Source organism: Pseudophryne corroboree, chromosome 2, assembly GCF_028390025.1.
Source record: "Pseudophryne corroboree isolate aPseCor3 chromosome 2, aPseCor3.hap2, whole genome shotgun sequence".
In the NCBI taxonomy this organism is placed as follows: domain Eukaryota; kingdom Metazoa; phylum Chordata; class Amphibia; order Anura; family Myobatrachidae; genus Pseudophryne; species Pseudophryne corroboree.
In genome coordinates, this window is record NC_086445.1 from 903,276,649 (window position 1) to 903,289,743 (window position 13,095).

At 39.8% G+C, this 13,095-nt stretch overlaps 1 protein-coding gene across 1 annotated transcript in view; it reads right to left on the bottom strand.

The window, feature by feature from the left end:
• Positions 1-7,866: 7,866 nt before the first annotated feature.
• MYL10 (myosin light chain 10) overlaps positions 7,867-13,095 on the bottom strand; it is a 99,761-nt gene continuing 94,532 nt past the window's right edge. The window contains exons 6-7 of the mRNA XM_063956055.1: positions 12,762-12,810; positions 7,867-8,102 (exon numbers count right to left, since the gene is read on the bottom strand). Of these exons, the coding sequence (XP_063812125.1) occupies positions 8,004-8,102; positions 12,762-12,810 (148 nt within the window). The 3' untranslated portion in view covers positions 7,867-8,003. The remainder of the gene's footprint in view (positions 8,103-12,761; positions 12,811-13,095) is intronic.

Consider the following 13,095-nt stretch of genomic DNA (forward strand, 5'->3'; position numbering starts at 1 on the left):
GTTATCCACCCACCTAGTGATATTACCACCTGTATGAAAAAATTATTATTATGATAATGATGGTTATTCACATGAATTGTTTGCAGAGGTTTGTAACTCTACCAGAGACTTATAAATAGCACATCAGTTCAATAAGATTGCAGTAATTCTCTTTAAACTGTACATAATCTCCAAAATGCATATTCTTAGAAAATTATTATGCTAATGGCAAATGGCACAAGTATCTCAATTAATCACCGGTTATCAGACAGTATTGATAACGATTTTGGCACTAGATAGAGATGTGTATAGTGGCCAAGATACAGGTATGACTGCCCTTCTGCTGTTCTCTCGTCTTGCCCAATGGTATAGGACGAGGAATGAGAGAGGGCAAGTGCACCCAACTAGGCCAGAAGAAAGAAAGAGGAGGTATCAAGCAGAGTGACCTACGGTAGGTACTCCCTGATGCCCTTTTAACAGGCAGTGCAGAGAATATTAAACCTACACTTAGGTCTCAAGTGCGGTACACTCCTTAAAATTCTTTATTGTACTGTAGGTACTCGCTTAGTCACAGATGTATATAACACATAAGATACATCAATTTGCTCAATATTACTAAGTTTTAGTTAAACATTGAAGTTATACTAGGTTCACAACCTCAATTATGGGTTAGAAAATCGTGCTCCACCAAGGGTGTAAAGCTACCAATTTAAACGTTGAGCAGTTATTGGCAAGTGCTGAGATCCTGATGTAATAATTGAGACACAAACTTATTGGGATTAACTGATATTTATGAACAGCTGTTCCCCTTTGTGGAGTATAGTTCTTAATTCTTCTACGAAACCTTCCTTTGGATCAGTCGGGAGTGGCGTATATGAAGTTCTGTCGCCCAATAGTCTATTAGCCTCTGCTACATAGGCCTCCCGGTCCATGATAACCAACCCCCCCCTTTGTCAGCAGATTTTATAACGATATTGTTATTGGCCTGCAAATCCTTAATAGCTTTTATTTCTCTATTTGTAAGATTCTTCTCTTTGATGGGTTCAATTTCAGTATCACATAAATCCCTCTTTACTATATCATAAAAAATGCCCATGTTATGGCCCTTAGATTCCAGAGGGTAGAATTTTGAAACTGGTTTCAATCTTGATTTTGATTGTTCATAGTTATGAATCACTGCATTTTCTGCATTCATGGTGGGACTTTAAAGGGCTTGAACATTATATCAGCGTGGACCGGGTACCCAGAGGCCTGAGAATTACGAAGTAGCCTACCTTTGGGACCGAGAACCCTGATTTTATGAAGGAATGGGACAATACACTCCATGATTGTTCAGTCAAATTGATGAAGATCTTAGTGACAGAAAAGAAACGTATTATTTCAAATCTGGAATCAGAAATCAAAGAGACTGAAAATAGATTGGAGGTATTCAAAGACAAGGAGGACTTTAAGATCAACGAAAAGGTGCTAAACAAGAAACTTGAACATATTGAAGACGAGGTTATCAAGAATAAAAGCAAGAAATTTCTACGGGACAAGCAAGATTATGAGAACAACAGAATCAAGAATTGGAGCAAGTTCATCAAAGGAGACAAGCCAGAACCTAAACCTAGAAGGGAATATTGGCAGTCCACATCTAGGGGAGGAATGGAGAATGGGAGGAATTACCCGCAGAGAAGACAGAATACGGAGACCTATAATAGATTTTCCGCACTGCAAAGATTGAGTTCTACAAACGAGGAGGCTTTTTTATCACCAGGCCCAGATACACGTCCCAAAACTACGGCAAGAAATATCATAAAGGACAGGGTCACGAATGCAACACCCATAAAAAGAAGACTGGCCGCAGAAGAAGAGGATGCCGAGGAGGCAGAAGGAATATACACCTACAAAAACAAAAGGCGACACCTGTAGTAGGTGAGGCATCAAATGGAATATTTAATTTATCAAGTCACACACTATCAGAGTGCGAAACAGCAGTATTGAGCAAAGGACTTTCTTATGCACCCACTAAAGGTATGAATAGATTTGACGTTTTCATTGATCTAAACAAATTTGTAAGGAAACTGACTCTCAAGAGGCATTTTCTTAAAAAAGAAAATGCAGTAATCCATAACTATGAACAATCAAAATCAAGATTGAAACCAGTTTCGAAATTCTACCATCTGGAATTTAAGGGCCATAACGTGGGCATTTTTTATGATTTTGTAAAGAGGGATTTATGTGATACTGAAATTGAACCCATCAAAGAGAAGAATCTTACAAATAGAGAAATAAAAGCTATTAAGGATTTGCAGGCCAATAACAATATCGTTATAAAATCTGCTGACAAAGGGGGGGGGGTTGGTTATCATGGACCGGGAGGCCTATGTAGCAGAGGCTATTAGACTATTGGGCGACAGAACTTCATATACGCCACTCCCGACTGATCTAAAGGAAGGTTTCATGGAAGAATTAAGAACTATACTCCTGAAAGCTTTCAGATGTGAGATTTTAACTAAAGACGAGTACCAATACCTTTTTAATTCCAACCCCACCACCCCCATTTTTTACTTTTTACCTAAGGTACATAAGTCCATGATAAACCCACCAGGGAGACCCATTGTGGCAGGGATTAACTCATTAACATCACATCTGTTAGAGTATGTGGACTTGTTTTTAAGAAAACATGTGGTAAACCTGCCGGCATACCTCAAAGACACCACATCAGTCCTTAACCTGATGGAATCGTTCAAGTGGAAAGAAACTTATAGATGGATCACAATTGATGTACAGTCACTCTATACATGTATAGAACATGAGAAGGGGGTTGAGGCTTGCAATGGATTTTTAAGCCAAGATGCAGACATCACAGAGGAACACAGACTGTTTTTATGCGAACTAATGTATTTTATTCTAAAACGCAACTATTTTAAATTTTTAGATGTATACTTCTTGCAAATCTGCGGCACAGCCATGGGCACGATTTTCGCGCCCAGTTTCGCGAATCTTTTTATGGGACATTGGGAAAAGGAGCACATTTTTAATGACCACCCATTTAAAAAAAAATATCACTTTTTATAAAAGTTACATAGACAATATTTTAATTGTATGGGATGGTGACAAGACAAGTTTTAATGAATTTTTTACATATTTATCTAACAACTCGATGAATCTCTGCTTTACCGCCAATGAAAACATTAAAGAGATTGAGTTTTTGGATCTGGTACTGTCGCATGAGGGCAATGAAGTGATCTCCAAGAATTTCATCAAAAAAGTAGATATGAACAGCTACATCCACTATAAAAGCAATCACAGTCAACAATGGAAGAACAATATCCCTTTTTCTCAGTTTACCAGAATTGCCCGCAACTGTAAAAACCCTGAGGACCGGGATCAACAATTACAAGTGTACACTGAACGATTCAAGGAAAAAGGCTATCCCAATCATCTCCTGGGAGAAGCAAATCACAAAGCTAAAAATCTGGAGAGGCAACAACTTCTGAGGTACAAAATGAAGGAAAAGGGGGAGGATGTAGTAAGATTCATCACCACCTACAGTAGACATGGTAACCTCATCAAGAAAACCCTTAAAAAACATTGGAACATCCTCCTAATGGATCCCGTTCTAAAGGATTATCTTCCCAAAGATCCATTGGTGGTATTCAGGAAATCACAGAATCTCAAAGACCTGGTGGCACCAAGCATGCTGAGGAAGAAAGAAATCATACCGGGGATGCCCAAATGTGTCGGATGCTACAAGTGTGGTCGCTGCAATATGTGTCGTTATCTGCACCCTAACAGGAAGACTTTTAGGAATACAGATGGGTCCAGAGAGTACAAGATCAAGGGGTTCATTAACTGCAACACGGTCTCTGTGATTTACATGCTGGAATGCTCATGTGGAATGAAGTATTTAGGAAAAACCAAGAGACCCCTGAAGATCCGCATCCAGGAGCATGTAAGGAATATTAAAAACAAGGTACTATCCCATGCGGTCTCTAAACATTTCCACATGTGCCACAATTCAGACCCTGAGGAACTGACTTTCAAAGGCATCGAACTTGTCTCATTGGGCGAGAGAGGTGGAGACCTTGGCAACCTCCTATCCAAGAGGGAGATGTATTGGATTTTTGAATTGAACACTCTGCACCCTGAGGGCTTCAACGAGGGCTATGAAATAGCCCTGTTTTTATGACGTAAGCACATTGCACTTTTAACCATCTCACCAGGGTGACCTACTTCATTCTGCTCGCCGTCGCACCTTGCAGACCCATATATTATACCACTATTACAGCCATACCACACTGGAAATGCCCAATTCCACCCGAACTTGGAAGCCAAGCAGTGTTTGGGCCCGACCAGTACATAGAAGACCGGGTGCTGTAGGCTGGAATATGGGATGTGAGAGTGTTACTATGTCTTCCCCGAGAGGGGCTTCTGGTGTCTTGGGGGATATGCAAATGAGCTTTGAACACATGCAGTCTCTTGTACTGCCATAAAGAAACTCAGTTCCTGGCATTTTTTATTAAAACTTTGTTAAAACTTTATTGCTACTATTCTCCAGCCCCTCTGTTTCTCTTATTTGTGTCTGCCTTCATTGTAAGGGGCACATATTTACATGTTCATGCAAAAAAAATGTTGTATATATTTCTTTAAAAAAATGTCTTTACGTATTTTTAATGAATTTCTGATGTTTTTACACCTTACATTCATACATATCTATTCTCAGCTTATATCTTATGTTTATGGGTCTAAGGCTATTTATATACCAGACACCATCTGTTTTGAGGGAATAACCTCTATGAAATTATAACTTATAATGATGTAAGGCAATTTTTGCATCTGAAACCTTTGTATGACCCTGCTCCTATCTCCATTTCTTTTTCTTTTTATGTGTTTCCCATTGAGAAATATCCTACCTAAGATGGCCACTGGGACTGTGTGCAATAAGTGTCTGCAAGCAGCATGCTCCAAGAAAATGGATGCCAACCCCTTAATATCATCTGATGCGATTAATGAATGGATATGAACATAACCATATACAGAACTTCCCCTTATTAGTGGAATCAGTCCTGGAGGAGGTGGTGCAGAAACTCAGGAACTTTTTGGAACATATGCTGGCCTTGTATTGAACATTGGATACGGCTCGCGGGCGCATGCGCTGTGGGTTCGGGATGTCCGTACCCGGCGCATGCGCAATGGACGAAAACACAATAACTGACTGTGTTAAGATCCGGACACCGCTCGCGGGCGCATGCGCCGTGGGTCCGGGACTTCCGTACCCGGCGCATGCGCGGTGTAGGAACCATGACGCCGGAAGTGGGGCGGACGTGATGTCACCCACTGTCCGGACAGGAAGTCCGGATAAACAACGCTCAGGGAGCTTTATAAGGCTTCCCTGAGCTCAAATTAGACTTATATAATAGCGGTTCTGCTTAGCCCAATCTAAACAGTGGAATGAACATGTCATAGCCTACTTTTAGAAAATATTTCAGTATGTTACTTTTTGGTGCTCCTAATTGACAGGAAGTGATGTAGAGATCACTTCCTCATTAAGATGTGTCCCACTTGCTCACTGCCTCCTGAGGAAGTCCAGATAGGACGAAACGCGTTGGTGATACCTACCTTCTCTTAAGTTAAGATATTGATTTTTTACCTAAAGTTGGTCTCATTAATCGATATTATATTTTTTCTAAATTGAGTCCTCATATGTTATACCATATACGTTTTTTAACAAATTTTTATACATGTTGGTGATATTTTTGTATTGACTTTTTTTATCTCTGATCGTAGAATTTTTTAATATTTTTACTGTGGTTTTGTTTTATATCTTTTATTGGTGCAAATTTTATTGTGATTAAATTTTTTTTTTAAATTATAACCTCCTATTATAATATTAATTGACACCATTGGTCGCTCTAAAGTATCTTATCCACCATTTCTTAGATTACTTGTAAAACACCTTACCAGTGTTTTTTACTTAAGACGTGAGCTGACGCCCTAAATATATTAAAGGGAGTGTCTTTTTTAGGAGTGTTTTTAGTAATTCTGGTCCATATACTAGTACAAATTGTTATCGCTAATTGGCGCTGCTCAGCTTCCTCCTTTTCACATATATATATGTGTGTGTGTATATGGAGTGTTCTGAAAAAAAATTATATACTGTATTTGTACATTTAATTGTCTTTTATTTTAAATCGCACATTTCTTAGCAGTCATACCCAGCATTAGAACCCATGACCTGTTACACTAACAGCAGACATTATACTGATGGAGTTATTTGCTCCTGTAGAGGAAGCATGAGAATTCTAACTATATGAAGTTACGTGTAATTGTCAGAGAAGTATCTTCATATAGTTAGAATTCTCATATTTCCTATACAGGAGCAAACAGCTTCATCAGTAAGGTGCTGCATGGGGGAGGGTCAGGTGCAGGAGGGCCACAGATGGGGGTGGGTGTCTGTAGATGCTGCGGGTGAGGGGGTGCAGATGGGGAGGGGCCGGAGGTGCTGTGGTTGGGGGAGGGGCGGGTGTGGGGGTGCCGCAAGTGGGGGATCCGATTGTCCATTTGGGCGTTATCATTCACGAAAACGCAAGCCACACATTGGTAATCAATAATGACATCATTATGTCAACCCCCTGTTCATCCTCTTAGGGGAGGTTTATTAAAATTCTGATTATGTAGTTTACCTATTTCCAACCCGAAGAATACATACTGTATGTTAAATTTTATCTTCCTAACATATCAGGAAATAAGAGAATTAATGATGAGTCAGATCATTTTTGTAGTTTATTAAATTCTACCCACTGGTGGTGCAATCCTTATTTTCATCCGATTGTCCATTTGGGCGTTAACGTTCACACAATGCAAGCCATCCATCGGTAATGATGTCATTATGTCAACCCCCTTTTCATCCCCTTAGGGGAGGTTTATTAAAATTCTAATTATGTAATTTTCTTATTTCCCACCTGATAAATGCTTATGTTGAATTTCAGCTTCCTAACATATCGGGAAGTAAGAGAATTACTGATGAGTTAGTGTAAGTGATTGAGTGAATGAGTGAGTAAGTGCTTTTGCATTTAAATCTATCTATCTATCTATCTATCTATCTATCTATATAGCTACATAATAATTGTGTGAGGTTTGTCCCATCTCCTTAATGTACACGCAGTGGTAGCCTTGGCATGCACCCCAACAACTCCACTTCGATGGGGATGTGATAGACTTATGAGAGGAGGATCAGCCCATGGGAATGGTGTTAATATGAAAGCGGAAGAACAGGTGAGAAGGAATGACGAGGGAGGGTTAGTCAGGATGGTGCAACGGAGGTGCATGATTGAGTGGCTTGAGAGGAACAGAACTAAATGGGTCGGAACTGTGGGGGGCAGAATAGATAAGAGGGGTCAGGTCAAAGCAGGGGACAGAGTGAAGTGTCCACCTCTATAAACATTCACAATGCAGCAGGCTTGTAATGGAAATGTTTACCTGACAAGGGATGAAGTTTTAGCATGCAGATTAATGCTGCACAACTGTTGAACATCATTGAACATCATTACTGTACAGTGTACACTCACATGGTGAAACTGATCAAACTAATGCTGAACTACACATTATTTAATTTGTTAATCCAGGAGGTATTTTTCTGCAGCAATAAACTAAATTTTGGTAGCTAGAACTCAACATCTGGAAAGTTGTAGGCTGCAGACGATACTGATTCCAAATACTTACGTATCTCCATGTTATCTATGGTCTAAAGAAAATGCCTCCTGCTGCGTAAATTCTATCTGTATGAAAACAATTGTGTTGTACATTGGCTGTTAATATAAAACATTAATGCCGGCTGCTGAAATACATCAGTCAGGAAATGTAAATCTCTGAACAAACACAGAATGACAATGCAAACACTGGCAGTGGATATTTGTTTTTATTATGTAGACAGTTAAAACATTTTTAGGCGCTTTGATCATCAGAGTAAATCAAGCAGCGTGTTGAAATGTTCCCACCATAGAATCTTCATCTTCAATTTTATAATCTTGCTACTCCTAGTCTTTCTCTTCACCGTGAGTGATAACATAACATAGATTCTTGTAATCCAGGTTACCAGCAACATCTGGGCGGAAAGCGTTAAACATCTGGGTGATCTAGAAGACAAATGCAAAAGAAGGTTACATCAGAACTCAATAAAATATCAATTTTATACTTTACTTTCAGCCTTTGCCATTGTGCATTATGCCTCCATGTGGGATATGTGATGTTTGTACATATTGTTTGTGTTGTATTGTCCAAAGAAATATTTATCTGCAACCAGTTTTATTGACCAATCAATGGGCCTAATTCAGACCTGATTGCAGCAGCAACATTTTTCTTTAAAGGGCAAAACCATGTGCACTGCAGGTGGGGCAGATATAACATGTGCAGGGAGAGTTAGATTTGGGTGGGTTATTTTGTTTCTGTGCAGGGTAAATGCTGGCTGCTTTATTTTTACACTGCAGTGCACATGGGCCTAATTCAGACCTTATCGCTGCTGTGCGTTTTCGCACAGCAGGCGATCAGGTCTGAACTGCGTATGCGCTGGCGCTGCAGTGCGCCGACGCATGCCAGCGATGCGATTCGCATCTCTGCCCAGTGATCGCCTCTGCCTGATTGACAGGCAGAGGTGTTCGCTGGACGGGAGGGGGCGCGCCGGCAGCGTTGGGCCGCCAATTTGTGGGTGCAGTCCTGGCAACACAGGTATGCCCGGACCATGCGGGGGGCGGGCCGCGGTGGCTGCGTGACGTTACATGCAGCCACTGCAACCCGGAGAGCTACAGGTAGCTCCCTGCCAGTGCACAGGAGCTGTGCTGCTAGGGAGCTACTCTTCAGGTACAAAAGCATCGCCGCCGTGCAATGCTTTTGTACCTGTGTGACTGGGGGAGGGCCTGACATGCTGGGTGGACTAGCCCTGTGCTGGGCGTCCCCCCGCATGTCAGGGTGGCTGATAGTAGCCGTGCAAAACTTTGCACGGTTAGGATCAGGTCTGAATTAGGCCCATGGTTTTGCCCATCAGAGAAAGATTTTGCAGCTTCATTCACCCAGAATACAGAGACATTGGGGCGGCACGTGAGGCCATATTAAGTTGTTTTCAGGCCTGTTGGCAAATGTGAATTACAGATAACTGCTGTGGTTATCTCTTGCCTGAAATAATAGGCTAGAATGATGCTAAGACTGGCCTGGCTGCTCCCATCATGGCAGGGACAGATCTTATCTAGGTTTACTACCAAGCACAAGTTCATAGACCTTTACAGAATCTGAGCTGTTTGATGTTTTGTTTGCCATATAGTTGGCTGCAAGCTATTGCTCTTTGCTATTAGTCATTTACTGCTAAGGAGACTCTGTAGTGTCCTTCACTGGAATTAATGATGAGAAATGTGTTCCATATCGGAGAATCTCTCCCTCCATGATCACAGCTCACCTATCTAGGGCTAAATAAAACATAAAAGAGGAAGAAAAGAAATGTATATTTAACTTTGCAAAGAAAAGCTCAATGACGTAAAAATGAACTAACTGAACTTTACATAGCTCGGTATTTGCAAAACCTATAATAAATCATTTCCATTGTTACTGTGCTTTGTTAAGTATTTCAGTAGTTGAAAAGGATGTCAGACAAAAAAAAAATCATGCATAGATATCACCGATTCTCCATGACCCAACAATACTATTATATTTCTTTACTGGTTGAGAGATCAAATAACACCAAGGTACAGATTGGAAGCAATCTTTGTCCATCTGAAAGATTAGTATACTAGTTGTCCTGATAGCATATTAGTCACTCTACTGCGACACCTTCTCCAAAGTCAACAACAGAGAGAAGAATGGGATTTATTTTTTCTTCTTCCATTACCGTGAAGGCAAAATAGATAGGCTCGCCTTATTTGCATTTGAATGGAAAATACACATTATTTATTTTAATTTAGTAGCTTTTCAATAATATTTAAAAAAAATCATAATACAATAGTAGTAATTACCCTTGTTGTACTTATTGTACCAATAAAATTATGTAGTACTCCATTTATTAAATTCACTTGTAGTACGCAGCCATTTTACTAGATACATTTTACATGTTGTTACTGCAACATATTTAAGTAACATATTTTTATTTAATAAACCTGCTGCTCTATATCTCTTTATAATTAATGTAATCTTTGTCTATAAATTTTTTATTCCTTCAGAGACCAAAGATTTCAGGCATTCTGCTATTTTATTTACCGCCAATTTCATCAACCAGGTTTGTTGGTTTAGGTCATACTGGCCCAAAATCATCTGGACTGTTCAAAATGTAACCAAATCAAACATAAATATGATTGTCTGGATAATAACATGTGGGCAAATTATTTCTTAATGCCGCAATTCTGTGGATTGCAGTATGTGTGAATAATGTGGAACATTATTGTTGATTAACAATATTGTATTCCGTCCTTTAGCTGAGGTAAATCCAACTTTAATCAAATTAGTTAGGTAATCCAGGATGTTACTCTTGCTGAATATTATGGTTATTGGTTTAGTGAAATGTTTCCTTCCTTTGACCAGGGGCCCACAATTCCCTGTTTTTTTTAATATACAATACAAACCTGTTAAACATAGAAACATAGAATTCGACGGCAGATAAGAACCAATTGGCCCATCTAGTCTGCTCCTTTTTTTACCATATTTTTACCTCAAACTTTATTTGATCCTTATTTCTTTGTAAGGATATCCTTATGTCTATCCCATGTATGTTTAAATTGCTCTACTGTCTTGGCCTCTACTACCTCTGATGGGAGACTATTCCACTTGTTCACTACCCTTTATGTGAAGTAATTTTTCCTCAAATTTCCACTCTACCTCCCTCCCTCCAGTTTCAGTGCATGTCCTTGTGTTCTAATACTTCTCCAAAACTTTACATATTGAGATATTTTAGTCTTTCTAGGTATGTTTTGTAATGTAGGCCATGCACCATTTTAGTTGCCCTTCTTTGTACAGTCTCTAATGTATTAATATACTATGTTGGAGCATATAAAATGTTTAACACTCATACTTTTTTAATCTCAGGTCCACTAAGATATTGTTGAATCCCCAGCTAGAAATGCAGAAGCTGCGTACTGTGAGGAGGCACAGCCGCACCATCTTGGAGGAGTTGTTATGCCACCCTGGCATGCCCAAAGCCCATAGAGATCTAGGTACTTTGGTGGTCATTCCGAGTTGTTCACTCGCTAGCAGTTTTTAGCAGCCATGCAAATGCTATGCCACCTCCAACTGGGAGTGTATTTTAGCTTAGCAGAAGTGCGAACGAAAGGATCGCACAGCAGCGGCAACTTTTTTTGTGCAGTTTTAGAGTAGCTCAGTACCTACTCAGCGCTTGCGATCACTTTAGACTATTCAGTTCCTGTTTTGACGACATGAACACGCCCTGCGTTCGCCCAGCCATGCCTGCGTTTTTCCTGGCACGCTTGCATTTTTTCAAACACTCCCTTAAAACGGTCAGTTGACACCCAGAAATGCCCACTTCATGTCAATCACTCTGCGGCCAGCAGTGCGACTGAAAAGCTTTGCTAGACCCTGTGTGAAACGACATCGGGCGTTGTAAAAGTACTTCACGCGTGCGCATTGCGCCGCATACGCATGTGCAGAAGTGCCGCTTTTTCACCTCATTGCTGCACAGCGAACGAAAGCAGCTAGCGAACAACTCGGAATGACCACCTTTGTACCCATGGCGTTCTCAGTACTTGTTTTGTTCGCAAATAGGTGAAAACCTCTGTCTGGTATCCCAATGCCAAACAGCATGGCTCATCTGCAGCTGTTTTGGTTCACACATTGGATTTGAAGAGAACATTTAAATTCTGGTCTATCAAAATAGAGGGTCATGTTGAGTTTGAAAGGAAATGAATGCTGACTTCAGCTAATATCAGGGTACTCCCACCTATAGATTGCAGATTGCATGCGGGTGTACAAGATATAAAAAGGGGTTTGGCCAAAAAAATGATGAACTCCTTTAAGCTTCTAAATTATGAGATCCATCAGGTTCCTAGTATACAGTATAGAAAGCAAATTATTTTATGAACTGGAAACTGCACCACAATCATGAAAGCCCCTCCCCCTACATATCAGATGTTAACTATTACCATCTGCCAAGATTTAGACTGAAAATTAAATGTGGCTGCCAGGTGAATTAATTAAAATGTCTCTTTTTTTCTAAGGGAACTTGGAGCAATTTAATAGGGGGTGTATCGTGCATTATATAGAGCCCCAGACTGTTCACACCAGAGCTAAGAGTCAACATTAAAGAGCTATGATGAAGGGGCTATTCCAATGGTTTCCAAACTTTTTTGAACCACGGCGCCCTAGAATATCAGAATTTTTTTCACGGCACCCCTAGGCCAAAACTTTCTTATTGAGAAATTTAGAAAGAAATATTACATTAAGTAGATTGCATTTATATGTCATCCTTAGGGTCAGTTGTGTGGTGAGGGACAAGATTTGCTTCTGTTTGGCCACATATTTTATGACTGGCAGCCACCAGCACTGATTTTTCCTATTATATTGACCATGAATAATTTGAATTGGTCCTGGACCACCAACCCAGGGCACCCCTGCAAGTGTCCCGAGGCACCCCAGGGAGCCACGACACACAGTTTGGGAACCTCTGGGCTATTCAATTTATTCTCTATTCACTGCAGGTTTAAACCATGCAAAGTAGGCTTTGAATACATCCTGTAAAATCACGAGATTAGATTATGTGGATATTGGTTTATTGTGATCACTTTTTACACAGTAAAGAATCATACCTCTTCCTGGTTGAATCTGTCTGCTTGAGTTGTAAGCATTTCCTTGATGCTATAAAAAAAATAAAAAAATAAACAATGTACAATGTTAAGCATAAAACCACATTGGGAATTATTTTAATCGTTGGAAAAACACAACTAGCCATAAAAAAATGACAGATGTTGAAACAATTGTTTGTAAATAACTACATTGCAAACACAAATAATTATTTTATTAATAGCTAACGCATTTCGGAGGTTACATTTAAAAGCTAATAAGAGTGTTTTATTGCATAACAAAAATATAGTTTTAAATTTGGTCATTGTAAGATATCTCAAAATTAAAAATGTACCCAAT